Genomic DNA, 22,397 nt, shown 5'->3' with positions numbered 1-22,397 from the left:
AATTGACTGCAGAAACCGAGCAAAATCTGTTGCGTCATAAACATTTAAATAATACATTCCATTGTTAGATTATGTCAGCAGATCCTGCTGGCAGAATACGAGATTAATGCAGACGTGCAATTGGTGCCAATATTATGCCGCAACATTCTGCTCGAATGGGAATCGGATAGCAAACTGCTAGCATACACATACTAACACTTATTTGCTTACTGGGATATAGCAATGGCACGTGTGTAGAATTTATAATGGTAATATAAGAAGAGATCACCAGTTTTTAGAAGGACAGCTATTTCATCTTCATAATAGAAGGATATTCAGAGTAGACTATAGAGAGGGAGAAGCTCTCTACCATAACGTGATTCTGGATTTATCGTGAAAATTACAAATCCATCGTTCACGTCTACTCTCAGAGAGGTCTCCGTGGTGTCCACGTCACCCTTAATTGTAAATTGAAATTCTACGGAATTTAATTAGCTGTCACGCACTGCAGTTGCAAACATTTGAATCGCAATGCACGTATATTCGAAATTTGAATCGAAACAACGAACAAACTGTATTCTGGCACACGATATATGTTTCGAATCTTAGAACTGACCGCGTTTAGTTCGGCCACAATCGAAAGCTTGCGTGCATATATGTCAAGAAGAATTACGCGAATTATCGCTGTCATAGTTCGATCTGGCCATCGATCCCGAGTGATTAAAATTTATGTAGCCTGAGAGCCTTAAAACGAATCTTTCGTATTTTAGTCGTGGCCGCGAAGAGAGGAAGCGTGCTTGAATATCGAACAAGCGTCGCTTAGCGACATTTATATACATATTACGCGTCACTCGATATTTCGTGCGCGGAGGAAGCGAGAACTGAAGTTGTTGGAAACAGTTTCGGTACTGTAGATATTCAAATCTAGGTGCATTCGAACATTTATATCTCTCTGTCTTGTATCTCTTTATGCCGCTTGGCTTGCGCATTGCGACAGCCTGCGGTATAAATTTTTATATTAATTTTTCACATATCGTAAATGTCGTCGACACTTAACAATTTTCGAGTTGAATTTATCATTGCCAATTACACTGTTAAATTCGTAATGTCAAATTATATTCAATTTGAGTTATTTTTAACCATTCCTATCGCCAGCGCCCCTACTCAAATGTATATCGTTAATTCAAACTACAATAATATTAATTTAACTAAACCAATGGAGTTAAAGTAATACTGTTTTGTGTTAAAATAATAACGGCGGTTAAATATAACAGAACGCTATTTAACTCAAGATATTAGTTTAAATTTAATCCTTTAATATTTAACAGTGTAACATTTCCCGCACGATCGAATTAACGCATCGCGCGAATGTGCGTATAATTCAAACGTTCTTTTCGCGCGTATAATTCAAGATACGTTTTCTGAAGAGTACAAATAATTCGACGTAACGTAAATAATCATTTGACGATCATAACGCTCGTTCGAACGGGGTGCGTGCTAACATATCTCTGAGTGACGGAAAGAGTGTCCGCATAAAGGTGGTGAAGAGAGCGATTATCGGGTAGAGCCGGGAACAATCGAACGTCGTCGGAACGTCGCGTCGGCAGGTGCACGAGGGGGTTGTTTGCGCGGAAGCGTGGCGCAGCGGGTGGCGGGCGGCGGGGCGCGCACGGCGCGCGGCGCACGGGTGCGAGAGCGAGAGAGAGCCGAGAGAGCTTACGAGCGGGTGACGTCACGAGGCGGCCGGCGGACCAATCCGGGGCGGGCGTTCCACTCCTGCCAGCCAGTCGGTTTTCCGGCTGCTAGACCAGGCGGACGCCATATTGCTCGTGGCCGAGTGGTGGCGGCGGCCGCCTGTGTGTGTTTATATCGCGTCGCTCTTACGCGGTTTCCGCACGTTTTCGCACCGTGGTCCGTCGACGCCCGCGGATTCCCGTCGCTGGCGACGTGACGTTTACCGCGTGTGCCGGGTGCGCGCGTCCGCGCGTTACGCGACGTGCGCGAAACGGAGTGGCCCGTTCCGGTTAAATTCGCATTCGACAACAAAACACAGTGCGCGGCGACGTCCGGTCGTGTTTCGCGGATCCCCTATACGCGGCGGTAATTCGCGGATTTTCGAGCGGCGTTCCCCGGCCCGTGCGAAGGGAAGTGACAGACCGCGTGAGACCGCGGCGGGCAGTCGTGTTGTCGTTGTCGTCCGTGCCGCTCTCTCGCCCGTTTTCCGCGGTGCCTCGCGTTTTTCAGTCTCTCCGTCTCTCTCTTTCCCCCGTCGCTCCGTATTGGACCGTTCCGGAGCACCGACAGCTCCGCGCCTGGAGTCGCCTGTGTTTCTCGCCGCTCGTCTCGTCTCGTCTCGTCTCGTCTCGTCTCGTCTCGTCTCGTCTCGTCTCGTCAACCCCCTGCGAGGACCACCACCTGGGAAGGATGCCAGTGCGTAAACAAGGTGGTAAGCTCGTACATGTCTTACGAACATCAATTGTCAGCTCGTCGATTCGCAGCGAAATTGCCGGAGTCGCGGCGTGGGAGGGGCGGCTGCGGCTCGCGCGGGTCACTCGGTCAACTGTCATTCGGGTTGACGGATCGCGTGCATCCCCCGCGCTTCTCCGCCGCTTCCTCCCTTCTCGCGCGACCACGGTGTTTTTACGTCGAATTCGCATTTACCTTGCGATTTACGAGTGAGAGAAAGGAGTAACGTGTGTTAACGGGAGGGTGGGAGGGGGGGGGGCGGTCAGGTGTTCAGGTCGCCGATCATCGCTCCGGAGCTGCGCGCCACCCCTCGCGACCTTGAATTCGCGCACCGCGCCGATCGACGACGACGGTTCGGGAAGTGACGTGTTTTGACGAGCGTGCTCTTCGCTCGACCGGTCCCGATGGTCGCGCGAGACTCGCATTATACGGGGGCATTGGCCACGTGTAACTCGCGACCCTTTTTCGGCGCGGAACGAGGGCTTTTAAAGAGGATAGCTCGCTCGCGCGATCTCCCGTAATCCTGCCTCGTTTATTCTTTGCCGCGTGTAAGCGTAGAAATTCCAACGATGTGGAAAACTTTACTGCAAAACGACGTGCCGTTTCGCATATTTCCCGTTTTCGATCGATCAATTTTTGCGGAAGTTGTGCGAAATCGAATCGCGAACTTACGCGTCACGCAACCGGAATTTGCTGTTGCATCTCGCGTGATTATTCGAGTGAAAAGGATGTTGGTAGTTTTTTTGAAAGCGTTTCTCGCAGAAACGTTCTTGTCAAACACGGCTGATTAATATTGTTGTAATTTACATATCGTATTTAATAATATAGAAATATACCGATACACTGTTAAATTTGTAGCGTCAAATTATACATATCTAATTTGAGTCATTTTTAATCGTACTTATAAGTCACCACTGCTCCTACTCAATATGTCGTTAATTTGAAACTGAAACAATGTTAACTTAATCGATGGAGTTAAAAGAATAAATTTCGACACACATGGCAGTTAAAAATAACAAAATGTTATTTAAATTCAAGATATTAGTTTAAATTTTAGCCTCGATTTTAGCCTTTAATATTTAACAGTGTATTGTGCAAAGATACTCGGATTTATTGTGTTATTTAATCTTGGTAGCTTCTTTTATTTTGTGTGTGAGGAAATAAAAATACAAAATTACAATATATTTATTGATATTAACATATTTACAATAATGTAAGTATACAAATATTGATATGCAATAATTCAATGTATTATGTTGACAATATTCTTAATTTATCTTAATTACTTATTACGAGAATATTATACGCGAGATGGTAAAAAAAGGCAAGCAATCAAAATAGAAAAAAATTTCTTAATAAATGCAATCGCACTTCAATCGATCTTAGATTCAACTTAATTTTCATCTTCGAGATTACGCGACTTTTATAAAAGTTAGTTGCATTGTGTGGTTTTGCGGCAAATATTCGGATTAGAAATTTATTTCTGTCTTATCATCTTTTCTTCATTGAAGAGATTCTGTGAGAAAGTGAAAATTTGTCAATAGTTGCACACAATCGCATTTCACGCTAAGTATAAGCCTGTCAATCTTGAACTTAGCTTAATTTTCTTAGGCAAGCTGTACGGAAAGCTATAATTGCATTATTCTCACGCCGTTCGATTCTCGTGCATGAATCATAGGGGGTGATATCGGGAAAAGCCTCGATATTGCGAACTCGTCTCTTCGACGAGAACACGATTCTCATCGATGTCGGCCAGTTGGCTGGCGGCGTGTTGCAATAATCGCGCCGTCATCGTCGCGGGATATAAGATATAAGCCGTCGTTTCGTTGCTTGAACGGGGGCCAAGAAAACGCAATAATTTCGGCACTAGGCGAGGCTCCCTCGGCCGCGGTAATGCCGACGTGTAACTCTCACGGCCATGGGCTCGGTCATCACCAGGCGGTGCCGACAATTCTGTTCTCGAAATTGCATCGCGCTACATCGCGCTCTCTCGGTCGCTTCCTCGCTTTTGCGACGACGGCGACGACGGCGTATTTTAGCGGGCGATCTTTAGAGCGCCAACCTTGCTCCATAATCGCGAGAGATTTTCAGAGTTCTTGTCGACATTAGAGCGCTCGCTTTATTACGCGCGACTAGCCGTGAGATAACATTGATTACGGCGTCTCGTTATACGTACAGATATCCTTATTTTGTGCGCTCGATATTCACGAGAATATACGATTAGGTGTAATTTTATGCGATCTTGACATTTTAATGAAACGATTCGTTGCCGACACACCGAAACGATATATAAACACGCTTAAAATGTATTTATTTCGCTTATTCTTAGCGGAAATTAAGTTGAAGGATTTTGTGAGCTGTATACGGCGAGAAGGCGGCGATACTTATTAGATTTCCTTCTTTCGTTTCTTGCAAAATTACTAAAGCGCTGCTACTAAAGCGTTGTTTTGCTCGAGTCGAAAGGAGGCCATCCTATTTTTGCAGAAATTTCAAGCTTAATGTCCAGACGTAATTCACTTTGGCCGTTTAATTAGAATCGCGTACTCGACGATGTATGGGTGTTTACTTAAAAGCGCGTTTCGCGTGTAAAGTTTAAATGGAATTTAAATCTGTCGTTTGGTTTAAATTTAACTTCTCGCTTAAATTGCGTGAGCGACGACGATCGCGGGGCCATGAAAGTCGCCGGAATATATTTAACGTCGATTCAATGTTTAATTATCGTCGGGGTGGGAAGAAAAGAGGGATCGATCGTACTAGAATGGGACGGGTTTCTTTAGATAGAAGTTATAGATCTCTCTCTCTCGGGGAGAAGTCGGAAGCGAAACTTGAGACTTCGCGCGGAAGCTCGCCGCGCCGAAAATGAAGAGATCGCTTTTAATAACTTTAAGATTTGTCCTTGCCAAATCTTGCGGTAATTTTCCCGCCGTTAAACCAATTAGCAAGACGAATGTGGTATTTCGTATTTCGAAGAGCGTTCGTCGAGCTGCGGGGAGCGTATTACGTAGGTTGTCTTCGTTGACTGATAAGAAAGGCGTAAATAACTAAAGCGCCCGGGGTTCCTCGGATAGCGTGTAGTTTATGACGTCGCGTGGAGTTGTGCGGTTCTGAGGTTAATCCCTGGACGCCACGTGTTTCGCGAGCGTGGTGCAACAGCGCGCGCCAAATCATCTCGCGCGAAGAATCGATATTTCATGGGGCTCCGGTATACTGGGAGCAGAAGGGGTGTGGGTCTCTCGCCGTTTTTCACGGCGTCTCTCTCTACGAGCGTGTGTGGGATCGTGTCGCACTCGAGTTTACAAATTTCCGCGAAACGTTGCTCGCGCGACGCGATCGCATTTCGAGAGTACATCGTGTATAGAGGAATAGCGATTGTATGGCAGCACGTGCTGCGAGAAAACGAGGTGGAGGTAAAGGTAACGTATTGATTCTCTTTTCAGCTATGAACTTCTGTATATGTAGGCCAACGGCGGGCGGACGTATCCAGAAGGGCATTCGGGCGTAAACAGCGTTAACGCTAAAATATAGACACATTTATTGTCGGAGCGATCATGTAACTTCAAGTCGCAGATATTTTTTTCTTTTTTCTTCTTTTTTTTTTATAAAAGACTTTCACCGGAGCAAAAAAAGCGCGGAGGGACTCTCATAGCGTCATCGTAGCGTCGCCTCTCCTGTAATGACTTTCAAGTAAAATATTTATAATCCGTGAAGTAATTTTTTTGTTATATTCATCTACGCAAACCGTTGTTTTGAGAATACGTATTGTTCTCGCGCGTAAGAGCATCTCGTCTGAAATTATATATCGTTCTTACTTTCATTAGTCACGGTCGGCGAGTCGTTTTATTAGAATTTCTATTTTGTACGTTCGGTTACTTGCCGGGTCAAACGTTGCGTCGTGGCGCGCTTCTAATTTGTAAGACGAGACACACCGGCAAGGTCGTAGCGACGATGGTTTTCAATTTCTGCGGTGTATGCGTTTTTGCAGACGAAGACGTAGAGAGATAGAAGCATAGGGGAGTCGTGGATGGTTTATGACTCGGTAGCTCGCTTAGCCTGACAACCTGTGGGCTTTATATATTTACTCGTACATACCGCACTGTGCAAGCATTCACGTATAGTATATGACTACACGTGATCTTTCACCCCCTTATCGACTAATTGGATAGCGTATGTTGTTTCAAGCCAGCTGTTATACAATATTTCATCTCACCATACATATATCTACATATAAAAATAAAAAAAGTCATATTAACGAATTGTAAAATTCAGTCGTACATGAATCACCATGTTATTAATTAATTAGTTACGTTAAAATCGCCGTTCGCTTTGGAATAAAATCGATAGACACGGAGTCAGTTAGATTTAATGAAAAACCGAGATTATTATTTGAAATTGAAAGCTTGCTGTATATACTGTCTATAGAATTTTTAGAATCTAAATATTGAAGAAAATTATAATATTACTGTATAAAAAGTGTTATATACTCTTCCCGTGATAAATTATAAATATCGCGTTCGATAAATTTGCGAAATGAGGTCGGAGAGCGACTTGGAGCGAACCAAATTCGAATTCGATTGATGTCTGAAATATCGGGAAATATCGCGGAGACCGTGGGCGTTCTATATGCGCGACCCTTTGTTCTTACACAATGTATTACTTTACCTTCGTATATATATATGCGCAACGGCAGATACACACTCTCGCGTTGATAGAAGACGCGGCAATGAAGGACGAAAGAGGAGATGACGTGCCTGATAATGAGAGCAATGAATGGGAAGTGGGGCGAGAGCGTATATGTATGTGTTGCTCTTCCCAAAGCAGAGATGTGTTATTGTGTCCGCCGTGTTTTACAGTAGCTTATAGATATTTACCTATGTAGCATTCTACGTATAGGTGGATGGCGTGGGTGTTTCGACGGCCCCCGGCTCGTCTAGTTATTGCCCGTCGTACTTTACGGTACGATCTCGTGTCCGGGAAAAAGTTTATTACTTTCGGCTTGAACATTTCCGTGCGGAGTCTTCAGACTGCGCGATGCTTACTTAGTCGAGCTGCTTTCGATGCAGCTGTTTGCTACGATAATGTTCCCGCGAAGCGTAATAAATATTATTGCACAGTAAAATGATACACATATTATTTTACACGATTTTACATTTAATGGTGAATCTGTTTTAAAATTTATGTACTCTAAAATCTTCTGATGATTATAAATTTCGTCACTGTTATCCCGCAAAAGGATTTATATTTGCGATTAATTGTAGTCATCGATTGCACGTGAATTAAATTTCACGGATCAGGCATCTGATATTTTGAGATATTTTTCGAAAAAGCAATCAGGTACATACATGGCAAGATTAACTGTTCGAGGATAACATTCTGAAAACATTGTTTCGGAAGTAAGAAAATTGTCAGCGCCGGCAGAGCAGAATAAATTTATTCTTGACGCTACTGAATAACAATAAGACGCAGACTCGCTGGATGGCAACGGGAGAGATCTTATTAACTGTGTATGTGAATCATTAATATTTGTAGGAGTTTGCGGATTTTCCTGCAATGCTTCCAACAATGATGCTCGGGTTTCTGTATTTTCATCATACGACGGTAGCATAATTCGGCGAGCTTCATAATAAAGCACTACTGCAAAGCCCTGTTGTCGCAAACAACAGCAGCTTATACCGTCTATAGGTTGGCACTCGTTATATTCAGCCCGACGACACCCGTCACTATTGTTCTCAGCGACATCGTCGATCGGGAGTGGCATGTTGGCTCTATTCTTAACCCGTCAAAGAAAATAGATATTTCAGTAAGATTTCTAGCAGGCGATAAATTAAACACGTGTCTCGTTATACCCTCGTTAACATCTGATACTTCATCCATCCGTAAATCACTGTCACTAAAGGAATCGCGCGAAATTCCGCGATTGAAACGAATTTTGTGAATGTTAGCGATCATTTTGTAATTTTTCGTTTTTGCGAAATTTATAATACGACATTAAACCCAAATCTTCTTAAAACCCAAACCGACCGATAGTCGATGGCTCTAATTCTCGGATACGAATCCATCGAGGCTGAAGTTGTCGCGGTTCGCTGCGTTGGAACGAATTTCGATCGTTCTCAATTAAAATTCAATTAAGAAGTTTTCGTAATGGGTGATGCATCGATCTCATGGGCTCCGGAATAATTTGCGGCGTTGAAATAAACGCGAACGCTACGTACGTCAGGCAAGAAGTATATTGGGATCGGATTTCATTCTAGATACCTCGATTCTGAACAGCTTTAGGGATACACCTATTTGCAGGTGCACTTGTATATATCGGCGCTTGCTTGTGCAAGTTTCGCCGAAACAATTCTCGCCGGTGCTTCCTGCGCGCGAAGTTCGTAGATATTTCATCGCATTGGTTTCTACCGTCAGGCCATCGTGCATCGGGGTTAACCGACCTCGTTAATGTTCGTTCAAGCCAGCAAGTATGCGTTGTTCCGCCTTTCATAATTTCCTATCCCTTTCCAGTTTGCTTTCTGCGCGTTTGGTTCGCTCGCGGTATTAATCTCCGGCGGATGCGACGCGATTAAGTGTGCGCAGCTGCGATTTTGTTCCGACTTCAGATTTGTGCCGTAAATCGAGTTTAGTATATAACAATTAACTCGATAATTTAGTATGATATAAGGTAAATATACCAATGCTGGGACATTTAAGACCTATATCTGGATACCTTTATCATTTCAGTTTTTAAATAAGTATAACGCGAAAATCAGAGATAAAAATATAATACAAGAAAAATATCTTTGATTCTTTGATTTTAATTCGCGTTATAATTTATTTAAGGACTAAAATGATAAAAATGTTCAGATATAGGTACGTGTCCAGGCATTTGCATTGGTCATTTACCTTATTGACTTGAAGAATAGATATATGAGAAAATCGAAAAGTATAGCGCGATATCGAAAGCATGGATATGTATAGGATTGCAATGGGGTGTTTCTCTATTATCTATATATCTATTATTATAATAGTTATAATGAGCTGTAAAACACGCAGTTGTACGCTATAAACGAGATCTGCTGTTTTGTAGTGAGGCTGAAGGAAAACTTTTAACGAACACTTTAAGAAAAATGTTTAACGAATAGAGAGAATTTTGATTTATCGATCAGATTGGCATTTTATTCTGTGAACAAAAGTTATATCGAATAGTAATGACTTGTGACGCGATGCCGAATTATATATACTGTCGTGCGGAATTTGATAAAGCAGTAGACTACCCTGAAAGAAAAGTGCTTACAAAGTCGACGCATGTGAAAAGGTCGACAAACTAGATGCGAAGTTGAAAGGCACCGTCGTAGTCCACCGAGTGTTGGGCGGAAGGGTTTTTCGTGTCCCGACATTATCGGATGGAGCTTGGCAAAACTCCTCTTGATCGAACTGCAAAATGACTGAAGAAAGAGGTCGGGTGATCGAAAATGCGGGGCTCTCTGAGGTTTTGCGAGCAAGTGGGTCGATGCTCTTGCGTATTCTGGTGCATCCCGGAAGTGGATTAACAGCAGCAGTAGAATGTGAGAACGATCGTTGAGTGGTTATTAGGCGGAGTCACAAATAAGCCTGGAATCTTCTCTTATTCGATTTGCATTTTTTGGATAAGTTATATATATATTTTTTAACATATATGGAACCTCATATGGAACATATTTAGGAAAATAATAGCTTTATATTGTCTCTTATACAAAACGCGCCAAGAATAAGTGTTTTTTATTTTAAGCTGGTCGTAAGTCGTAATGCATTCGAGGCTTATCGAGATCGCTGTTGGAAACGCATTCTGATCATTTCCTTGAGGCAAATTCTGAATGGCGAACGTATATTATGGATGGAGCGTTGTGCGAGAATTCGATCATTAATGGATGGTGCATTTGCGGAGGGGATTCGTATCGATTAATATCAAGGCGAAGGGTACGGCAAAATCAATAGAATTATTCGTGTCGCAAGCATTACTCGTGATATGTCCCGATGGCGAATCTAATTATGCACGTGGGGGGAATAATGCACGCCTGTACGTGCGCGCGAGCGAACTCGTACGGTTTTCGTGGCGAACGATTAGCAACGGCATAGCACGCAACGGAAGGATAATTCTCCATTTTGCTTCGATATCGGTACATATTGCTATTAGCCTCATTATTTGCTCGTACGTACCACAATACGCGCTTATAATTAAAGCACGTGGACATTCTAAACGTGCGGCAAATTATTTTGTTTCGCCTCATGAATTATGCTTGTTTACGTCACACATCATTCGTGTATTATTAATTTGATCAATAGGAATACCAGTTCGGTTCTATTACACTTGTTACAGTGGACCTTCCTACCACGTCGCGTTGTTCATTCGGTCAGTCGCATATCGCTCCGTTATTGGCTTCCACTACCGCTACCGGGTTATAATGGTTTCGATACATTTGGCACAGAACACTAGTCGTGGCTGCCAATTAGTATCGATAGTCCACGTCTCGGGACCGTAGTCCACTGAGCGGTGCTACGTACGCCACGTGGTGTACATTCGCGTATCGATCGCACCACTCATTTGTTACATTCGTTACACATATCACAATGTTGCTATACTAAATCTCACACAAAACCGACGCGACGCCGCCGCGACGTTTCACTTTCGTAAGCTGTCGACAATCTATTCGCGTTAGAATTCAAAATAGAATTTCATTTATAATCTTATCTGCCAATATAAAAAGCATTTAAAGATTCAGAATATACACATATATACATATAAGATATGTATGTACATATTAAGATTCGCATGTATATATAGTGTATAAAATTATTTACGCAAATTACATTACGGACTTAATGTTACTATACATTTTTTTTCCTTAAATCGTCTAGTTTATTACGTATTCTTGTAAGAGAAATATTATTTTTTCAGTAATCTTCTTGTAAATATATTATGATTAAATGGAGCAACGTTTTAATAAAGTTCGGATTATTAACGTATTTAAGTAATATATATCTGATATTTCAGAAATATTGTTATTAATAAAGAGATGTACTTTAATTTAACTTTTCTAATAGAATAGATGCGTTTGCAATTCTAATATTGATAGGAGTACATGAAAACTTTCTCATCTACACGTGCTAGTAAAGTTATACAATCCTAGTGCAGACGTCGATTTCCGTTTCACCCATCGCACACATCGGCCCGACATCGCGGGACGTCATTAAAGTCACATACTCACATACAAGCACATATACATACAAGTCTATACACACACACAAGCAGATCCTTCTAATGTAGGACGCAGCCGGCAAGGCTAAATTTAGGATAAGATGCAGCAGTCGAATCTCGAAGCGTGCCCACGCTTGTCGCTAGCGGGACCGTCGAAGCGATTTTTTTCGTTTCACGAATACCTCATCCTCAGTCGCGAAAACCCTTTGATCTGTCTGGAGAGATTCGCTTCGACGAGCGCGAAGAGAGGAGCGACTCATCTTTGTCAACATCCGCGATGCGTAGAATCGGCAGGATTCGCATTCACGTAATCTCCGCGTGTCACGTGTCGTCAAACGCCACGTGTTATAAGCACGACAAATAAATACGAGTCGGCTGGGCGGATCGCCAGGATTATTGTTAATTTTGAAAATGTATATATACACTCCATACATGTATATATGCCGCGGCAATATTGCGTGAATTTTGAATTAAAAATGGCGGCGAAAAATGATGACTTGCCACAGCTGCGCGGAAAATCATGGAAATTGCGACGCGATTGATTGTGCAAATTTAGTGATTGTTGTGACAACATAATATTAAATATTTTTGCTGGTTTTTTTAAAGAGGAGAATCTTTTAATCGACTCCGTCTCAATCACAGAGTAGTTGGTGAATTTTTCTTGAATTTATTGAAGAAGGTGCTATTTATTAGCTAACAACGTGACGCTCATTGACGATGACGCTTTTATACACACGTGTATATAACTTTACATACACATATAATGGTATCTTGTGCTGATATTCTTTTCAGAGTGATCTGTCAAGACAACTGTTTATTCGTCACGGTCGATGACCTCGATCATTTCTGTCGAGCTTGAGCTTTATAGAATAACTTTTTCGCACATATGTAAATTTTTTAACAGTTTAAAAGTTTAGGTAGTTAAAACAGCACTCTTATATCTTGATTTTAGGCGTAAAATTTTTTGATAATAAACTATGAACTGATTCGCTATTATACGAAATATAAAAACGCGTATTATATATAAGTCAGTGTGTGATATTTGCGATATGTGGGCGCCGGTGATATCTGTCGTGTGGGCCATCATGTATATGATGCAACGAAAAATAATGTCGGAAAATCTAGGCCAAGAGACATCGAGGAATTTGAAGGGTAAATTATTCTAAGTTGTATGTTCTATTGTTTTGCATTTGGTTCTTCAATCGATTTGCGCTTCCTTCTCGATCATATAACACAAATAGAGACATAAAAAAATTCCACATTATAATTGCAAATAAATGATATTATACGAAATAAACGAAATAAAATAAAGGGAAAAATCACACAGCCGATTCGATGATGCAAAAAAATTTTTTGTATACATTTAATTTAATATTTCTGAATTTATCATTTTCAATGGATTGACTTATTATTACGCAATACTATTTAATGTGTGCCGACGACGGTCTGATTGATAATCAATCGTGACCAAGCAAATAATTGTAAAATCGTACGTGCTTGATCAGCGAAGTCGAAACGCCTCTTCTGTGGTGATAATGAAATAGTCATGTGTCTTGTGTGGAACTCATTGACCGTTTCGCAACGGAGATTTACGAGATTCCACAATACGCAGAATTCGGCTGCAGTGCTAGCATGCGGACATCGTTACGCGACTTCTGTCTCGATTTCTATGCCTGAATACAATCTGCGTGATTTAGATGCAAGGTCACGTTAGGCTTGGTGGAATTCGTTACGATACGGGACGTGCCATTCCGAATGTCGAATTAGCGGATTAATTGGAGAACAGCTGACCGTAGGAATGCGTTTATTGTTTCGTACCTTCGATATGGTATTGCATGTTGGAAATTTGCCTTTTATTAGCGGCTCTTTTACTCAGAAATGAAAGGAAATTATGTGTGTAACTATTGTCTGAAACTTGTTAATATTTCGCAGTTACCTTCGAGTTTAATTTTCTGTTATTTTACTCGTTGGTCGGAACGAATCTAAGTCAGTGTTACGTAAATTAACATTTGGCAGTACTTCAGACCAGTTAGCCTAGTGCACGTTTTCGTCGAAGGTCGAGAATTTTCCGTACAATAGATTCAACAGTTTTAGAACTAAGCGGAATTCTCGTTTCTAAATTTATTTCGCGTTTCTTAGTTTTAAAGTTTTAATAGTTTTGTGTTCAAGTTTCCATAAAAACGATTGGACATTATTAACATTTTATTTAATTTCTTCTATATTGTAATACAATTTTTCAAAGCAATTTTACAGCGATAAAAGAATCTCATTGATAAAATACTTTTTATCTGCGATATATTTTACATTAATGAGAATAAATTCGGCAATGCAGACATTTTTCTAGTTTAAGAAATTATGAATTACATATGTCACGTTAGAAGATTTTTTAAATCGTTCATTGCTCGGTATTAAAACTTGCATTAATTTGCATTAATTACTTGTATTAATTACTTGCAACAAATTACATAATTTTTCAAGTTTTATACAAGTTGCTCGGATATTTCAAAAGACTTACCATCTTCGGAATGGAAATCAGGAAAACCAGAAGCAGATGAAGTTTAGGTAATGAAGGTGGAAGCTACGAGCGACGTAACCTTCGTTAATTGAATAACGCTGCGCTCGCGCACCTAGAAAAGTACCCTAGACATGCCACCTCTACCGTTCTCTCTCTTATCCCCTTACTCATCTTCATTGCCTTCCCATTTCCCATCCTCGTTTTGCGCGCTTCTCTTCCGTTTCCTTCGTCTTACGTTCGTAACGTAACGAGACGACGAACCGCCACCCGGTACGTCTGGTTAACGGAATACGAATGAGCTCTACTGTCGAGGGATAATCTTCATATCCCGGCATCAAGTCGATTTGCGGTTTGAATATGGACTGGCGAAATATGGTAGAACGTTAATTAAGAGCGGCGAATCGTGTTTATCCACGTCCCGTATATTATCCTAGATATATGTCTTCGAATTTGCATAACTGAGCGGCATTATTATCAATTTTTGTTTAGCGCAAATTATCGTGGGAGAATGAGAGGTTCGTTAGCCACGTGATTTTAGGCGATAGAATTTCGCTACAAGTTTGGCATCAGTAAGTATGTGCCGGGTCAGACGACGCTCAACGTTTCATGCGCTTGCAAGTCCACGAAAGACAGGCCGAACAGCTGACGCCTTCGTGTGCTGTCCGTCTCGTCTCGGCTACCTTGTCATCTGTCTCCGAAATTCGCCGTGGGGGTTACCCAGGCATGACGTAGATGCACGCTATTCTGGTCGGCTCGTGACGTCGTCCTCGGGACATCCAGAAATAAACCCGAGTGGCGAGCTGCTGGCTTCTCAGTCTTTCTGTCTTTCAGCTACCTATCTTCTGTCTTTCCTCTTATCTCGAATGAGATAGGAGAGAGAAGTAGGAAAGAGAGAGAGATGTGATTACTGTGTGACGGGTAAGCACGTCGACGATCTGAGAAAAATTCCGATTTTACGTCAATGATGTAACCGTAAAAAGTTTCGAAAGACGCTTACGGAAAATCATCGAAATTAGATCGAAAGCGCCGCTTACAGTTCTTTACTTTTTCAAAATTACATCTTTTCCGAGCAGCAAGGTTCATTGATGCACACTCGCCTCGCGAAAATTCCTTCCGGATTGATCAATAGGGGATCGTGGGGGAACGTAAAGATTTTGTAATGATTTCGACCGCCACTAGAAAGATTTCTCCGGATCTTGCTTCACGACGTTTTCAAGGTCTTTTATTCCCGCTGTCGTAAAATCGCATTATGCTCCCCAATAGCGGACGGGCGTTACCGATCGATTTACCCGATTGAGAAAAAGGGGGAAAAAGTTCGCTGTAGCGCGATAAATCTTGGTCGTCTATTTTCTCCCAGATACTCTCGTAGTCGTTTTTCTCATAGTTTCGCGGTTAGTAGTTCGAGATCCAATCGAGCGTTCTCACTCTCCCTTTCGTTTTATTTATCACGATAAAAATTTCTTGTTCTTTTTTTTGTAACTTTGAGATGGTAGATCTTTGATCGTTTGATTCTGTTTAGCGTAAGATAATAATGCGATCCAACAATATCCACAGCAGGAAAATTAGATTAAAAAGTAGATTAAAGTAATTTTCAACACCTCTAACGTCGCTAAAAGTATTAGAGATACGCGAGGCAAAAAGTTTCCTTCGGGCGACTGTTTGATCCAAAGTGTTGAATCTGAAGGACGTTACGGTTACGGGTGTAAATAAGAAAAATTTAATTAGCTCACTACTATTCCGTGCGGGGTGCTCTTCTCTTCGCTCGGATAATGAAGCAACGCAGGCGGCCAGCTGGCCACTTGCGGGCGCTGGAAGAACGGCACGGGTAAAACCGGAAAATGGTAGAAGAACGATGGCCGTTGGTACACGCTACGATTTTGCTTTATTTTCCTTTTCCCTCAAAGCGGATCTCGCTCCGGCGAACGATGGACGCTTTTTCGCGGCCGGCTGCATCAAACCGGCTCCTTTTTTCTCTCCTCTTTGCCTTTCTTTCGCTATGGTCCCACCCTTTCCTGTCCCTGTTCTCCGTCTCTCCTTTTATCGCGTTTTACGTTCTCTCTTATCTCTCTGGTACCAGACATAAATATATTTCCGCGCACGGCAAACGGTGCCTTTAAACTTTGCGACCTGCACTCCGCGCGCTTATTCTTTATAGGCTCGAACTTCTCGTCGAAAAAATGAAATGTAATCTTTCACATTTTACATGTTTGCAGTAATCATATGCATTATAATGATTGTCACACCGAAACTGAAAATAGTAGTCATGAGCAAATTTAACATAAACTTATTTTCTTTTTAATTTTATAATGCGGGAGAATTACGCGTAAATCGCGTATCGAAAATATTTAGTTAAAAAATGATTCGATCGAATATTCAAATATTATGAGTTTCAATGTTATTATTTTTTTATTGAAATAAAATAACAGGTAAAACAAAAATTTGCATACATATTATTGAATGTATTTTTGTGGAATATATTAGATTAATTAGATATTTGTTTGTTATTTTTTGTCTTTTAAAATAACAAGAAGAAAATGTGGACTTTATAATCAACTAATCAAATTGTTGATCAATTTTTGGACAATATTTTCTGTTGAAATAATATCATATTTTCTGGAACAGTTCTAAAAGAAGTTGTTCGTAAAATAACGGCTGAAATAATAACGATTTAGAACGATTTATTTGATGGTAGCAGGACGCTTTTGATGGCATCTCATCATCATGGATTGCGCAGCTTACGCGGTCGTAATCAGCTTGTAAAGAGCGTTCAGTTTGATCCCTCTTACTTTGAGATTGAATGTTTTGCACATAAATATCTCTTGTGGTTAATAATAGCTGCAATAAATTTTTAGAACTTATTTTATATAAGAAATGTGTGTTTTTTACGGTTTTTTATTATATCTTTTTCTAACTCAATCAAGTATGAAGTTTTTTTTATTACTTATATCTTAATTAATCTTTTTTTTTATTGTTCAACATTTTGTTCTTCTACTTTTCACATTTATCATCCTCTTTCTTAATAAGATGTAAATGACTAAACTTTCTTATAAAAGTTTTTGTAAGTTCTTGGTCAGAGTACAAGCCTGATTATACATAATATAGAATTATATCTCGAAAATAATGATCGATATTGTACGCATATTTTTTTATTTATTGAATTTCTTTCTTTTTTTTCGACCAAACAACATAGTTTTTTGTTATTTTTGAATATCACCTCTGATTCAAATATGACGCTTTTTATTTGTTCCACTTTTTATTGGCATACAGAATAGGACATACAAACGAAGTTTTCAATCAGATATATGCAGTCACGTATTCCTTTTGTTTTCAATATAATCTATTTTGCAAATGGAATCAAAAGATTGCGTATACAATTTTAGAGATTTTTTAAAGCATTTCTCAGTTCGACTTTTTATTTCTCGTGTCTTTCAATGGTTGTGTGAAGAATCTTGTGTTGTCTAGGTATTTTAGTAGAGATAGTTTAGCTAGACTTGTAAAACCATAAAAATAAACTAGTGGAAAGTTTCTCGAACCCTTTTTCTATGTTTGATCTTTCATGACACAATTTATGTCACTTGACGAATATTTGCTAGGATTTTGAATAGTTGATGGATTGCTTGAATGGAGAAATTGACAACAAATTTTGATTAAAGAAAAACGATACAGAGATTATACGAACAATACAAAAAAGCCTCACAAGTTTAGCAATAATAAATAAGTAATGATGATAAGTAATGAAGTCATTTAGCCTTTTATTACATGTATAGTTATAGAATTATATAGTTTTGAAAACTAATTAGTTTGTCATGGAATGTGCAGATAATCTATCGATCTATATATAGAGACTATATATAGATCTGCGTTTTACATTAATGCTGGATATAGGTCAAGGCTGAAATAAATCTAATGTGGCATTAATTTTTTTTTTTATTATTTTTATGAGTGATTGTAATTATCTCTTTTAATATTGCATATGGATAAAATTTTTTATAGGCACTTTGTATGCACAAAGATTGCTCTACGTGATTTTCACAATATTTTAAAAATATATACCTACGTTTATTATGTAACAGATTGTTCGCATATTTTATCTCTTTCGGCCTTTGGCTTTATAATTACTTCATAAAAGCTTTTCTATGTTATGAAAATATCTATGTCATACAACGTGTGCCGGGAAAAATTATAGAGTCTTTCGAAGAAGTAAAGATACGAAAGTTAAATTAAAAACAGCTTTTTAAATCTGTAAAATCGATCATCGATTTTTTCTTTTTTTCCTCCGTTATATCGCAAAGAAGTCGAGAAAAGGGAAGTCGATTACCTACCACTCGGATAACGTTCCTCTGTGACGTCATCGTTCAATAGGATAACCTGCATAACCTCAGAGAGAATGTAAAAGTGGGTCAGGGATGCAGATCACGGGGTGTCAAGTCAATGCAGCCTGCAATTGCACCGTCATTGTTTATTCCTTCGTTCTTGTTTTGTGGCGACTTTTAAGACTTGAAAGATGAAAGTTTCTGTATCTCTTTAACTTCTTTTCTTAATATATAAAGTCTTACATCTAACAATAAATTATTTGCCGTTTAGTCGATATTTCAGAAGAATCATTATACATAATTAGGAAACTGCTAAGATTAAATATAGATATCTATAATTTTACAACGAATAAATAAAAAAAAAATGAATTAAATACTACTCTGTAAAAAACCGTCATTTTTATTAGTGCAAAAGGAATATATATATTTATAAACTTATAACAATAAACGTAAAAAGCCTACAAATTTTAACTACTTGCATAGCTCAGGATAATTATGTTTAAAAGATCTTGACATAAGTGGCTATTTCTATATATGAAAAGAGTTTACCTAGAATTTTTCGAAAATTACACAATTGCAGTTATTAATTTTTAATAATTTAATATAAATTACTATAATATTATAATATATTACAGTAATATATTATATTTTATTATATTATTATAAACAGTTTAATTATATTATTATATTATTAACAAATAATTAACGGTTATGAATATTAACATGCAAAACACGCATTACAACACGGAAGAAAAGGATTAGCTATATAACTAACATTTTTTGCAGCGAGAGGTATAATTTAGCAATAGTAGCAAAACTTTAACGAAAGGTTTTCACGGAGTTATCACTGAGTCATCCAACCAACTGAATTGTTGGCTCTTTTTTATATTATTTAATTTTATAGATTTATACATACTTTTTTTAAATTGTGTAATAATAAAAATAAATGTTTTTTTCTACAATACAGAAATCAATTTGTTTCATTCTATTAAAAAAGATAGTTATTTCAGTAATGTCCCGATGTTATACTATATAAAAATGTTTTATATATTTTTGAAATTACGATATTTAATTGCGAGACACGTTTCTAAAAAAAAATTATTTTATTTGTGATTTTTGTTCCAGGTGAGTCTAATCACTTTATCGACGGTCAAGAAGTTCCTGTAACTATGGGCTTCACGCATCGTCCAGCCCGAAAGAATGCAGGTATGACTTTGTCTTTCTTAAAAAATATATTTTATCTTGTATAAAATTTACGTCTATCACTGCTATAAGATCTGCGTAACTGATGAGTAACTGATGAGTCTTTTAGCCTATTTTATGCTTTAAAAATGCATAAATTCACCTAATGGTCAGTAATAATCATATACTCGTAAAAAAACCGATGTAGTATTTCTTCCATTAGTTTCATGGTTTTTATTCATATTTAAGGAGAAAATATTTGCTTTAAAAATAAAAATATCTGTGATAACAAAAGCTATCCTTAAAAGCTAAGTAAAGAAGTAAGCAAGGCAGTGCATGTTAAGAATCGTTTTTTTATTTAGGCACACACTTGTATGTTAATATAGGTTACATGTATATATAGTCTAATGATTACAATCTTCATGAACCACGTATGTATGTACATACATATTATTTAGTTGAAATGACTAACGTAACACACGTTGAAGTTCGTCAAATATGTTTCACCGTATTTAAAATATCGCGGCGGAATTGCTTACATAAGAATCGAATCATGAATTGACTTCAAGATAGTAAAAGCCAAAGTACAGTGATTCGCACTTTTTGCCCCTCGATTCAGCTTTATGACTGTAGAAACGCACATTTGTAATGCCCGTGAACCGGTCAAGCTACAGCTTCCTTTTCGTTACAATGAAACTACAACCATTCGCCTGTGCAACCGGAAAGGATGCGCCGTTGTACGGGAAATAGCGCCATTAAATTTGACTACAGCTACATCGTACGACTCTTGCGTTTCCTGTCGTATCGCTTCGGCCTGTATTCTTGATACATCCGTGGAAAAATTTTACTAGTTCTCTAGACTTACGACTATTTGCTTCCTTTACAAAACTTGCATGTTTCTTCATACCTGATGTAAATAATTTAATAAGAAGACGTCTTTAGAATTTTATGTCTTTCCTGAGATCTCTCTACTGTGTTTATTTTTATAAATCTGTTGTTACAAGTAAATTGACTTGTCAGTTATCTGTAGATATTGTTTCTACCTTGTCTACTCATCTGACGAAGTGTAATTAGCAAAGTGCGTAATTAGCAAAGTGTAATTAGGTTCATTTTTGTACTATTACTGTTGCTCAAATACCTGCTGATCCCATTTTACGTTAGGCCGAAACAAGAAGTATTGGCATGTCTCTCGTTATTTTTCGATGTACTCTCGCGGAGTAGATACATATTGTACGACAGCTGCAACCGAGACATCCGTTGAGATTTCGCTTCGTCAGAGAACAACGGCAACGTCTTTTCCGTGATGGGACAGAGGCACGAAGGGAAACTCGAATGGTTATTGAAGGAAATAAGGTCGCTGAAAGAAAATTGCAGACTGTCACGTGAAGCATTTCTCATGTTTTGATTCTTTGTCGGATCTCCTTGAAACATGAATCTGACAATAAGAATTTGTATTGTGAGAAGTCTGTTTATATTTAAATCTTTTTGATTTTGATTATATTATATATATATATTTTTTTTGCATTTGTGCAATGAATATTTACTTACATATGTCACTAACGACACAGAATTTTGTATAGCTAAAAAAAATTAATTACTTTTTATTCCAATTTTCTCTTGTTTGATAATTTCGTACCTATTATAGGTACCTATGTGCTGGGCACCATTCGAACGTACGCGTTTCCTTTTGTTGCCTTTCATTGCACGATTTTATTATTTATTACTTAAACTCACGGTCGAACGTTCCTGATTGACGTAGTTAATTCTTAAGGAGTTAAACTGCTGGATGGAGAAGCCGTGCAGGAAGGCAGGATCGTTAAGTGAAATAGAAGGGAAGCGTTCGTAGCGAGCCACAATTGCTGCTTCTCCGACGAACGATTTTCATGAATATTCATTTCCGCATCCTCTTATGAGCATCGTAAACACGCTTAGCTTGCTCCTCCGAAACGCGAATCTATACGTTCATTTCCGCGGTTACGCGTTTCTTTAATTAACGAAATTCAACTGTCTCCAGCAAGATGGAACACTTTTCGCGAAGTTTATTACACTTTAAGAAATATCTAATTTAGTTGCTATTAATTATGCAATAAATCGAACTTACCCATTGTCACTTATTTAATTAAATGCGAATAGATGGAAAGAAAACTTTTGAAGTGAACTCGAAATTTTTTTACTCGAAACTTATCAACAATAAGTATTAATGGGTTAAAGGCAAATTAGCAGAGAAGTTAGTGTCCCCTTCTAATATGCAATAATTCCAAGCGTCTCTCGGTCGTTCCAAACGTCGTGCAATGTCAGTGTGCGTCTCTTGATTGGTATTCCGTGATGCACCGAATCGTCTGATAATAATGCTTCCCTCGCCCTCGCTCGTTGACCTCGTTTGCCGTCAAGAATATTATTCCAAATGCAATCATCTCGTAATCAATTTATTCTACATCTTTCGTCGAAAAATCGCTACATTTATTGATCTCAATTCGGTTCGCAATAACACTCATGGGATGTTGACTCACCATTATAATTGCGCTTTTTACGTAGCTGCATTTTTTAAATTTCTATTACGCGTTCCCGGCGCATAGTGCCATAGTACATCGATTGGCGGGCTTGATGGTTTGCAAACAAAAGTTAAACAAAAAGTAAATCTGCGCTTAAATTAATCCGTTCGCGACGTGAATTCACGTGAAAGCATCAGTATTCCTTTGTCATGGTACTCCTGGTTATACACATTTCCAAG

At 39.0% G+C, this 22,397-nt stretch overlaps 1 protein-coding gene across 3 annotated transcripts in view; it reads left to right on the top strand.

The window, feature by feature from the left end:
- Positions 1-1,759: 1,759 nt before the first annotated feature.
- LOC112460530 overlaps positions 1,760-22,397 on the top strand; it is a 130,294-nt gene continuing 109,656 nt past the window's right edge. The window contains exons 1-3 of one of the 3 annotated variants that reach the window (XM_025025268.1): positions 1,760-2,316; positions 2,352-2,425; positions 19,610-19,690. In XM_025025268.1, the coding sequence (XP_024881036.1) occupies positions 2,404-2,425; positions 19,610-19,690 (103 nt within the window). In that variant the 5' untranslated portion in view covers positions 1,760-2,316; positions 2,352-2,403. Of the gene's footprint in view, positions 2,317-2,346; positions 2,426-12,685; positions 12,809-19,609; positions 19,691-22,397 lie in introns of those variants that run through there. The other 2 variants (XM_025025260.1, XM_025025251.1) reach the window with 2 other exon arrangements.

This window comes from Temnothorax curvispinosus, unplaced genomic scaffold, assembly GCF_003070985.1.
Source record: "Temnothorax curvispinosus isolate PA1 unplaced genomic scaffold, ASM307098v1 QBEX01001170.1, whole genome shotgun sequence".
NCBI lineage: Eukaryota > Metazoa > Arthropoda > Insecta > Hymenoptera > Formicidae > Temnothorax > Temnothorax curvispinosus.
This window is presented reverse-complemented; position numbering and strand designations above follow the sequence as displayed.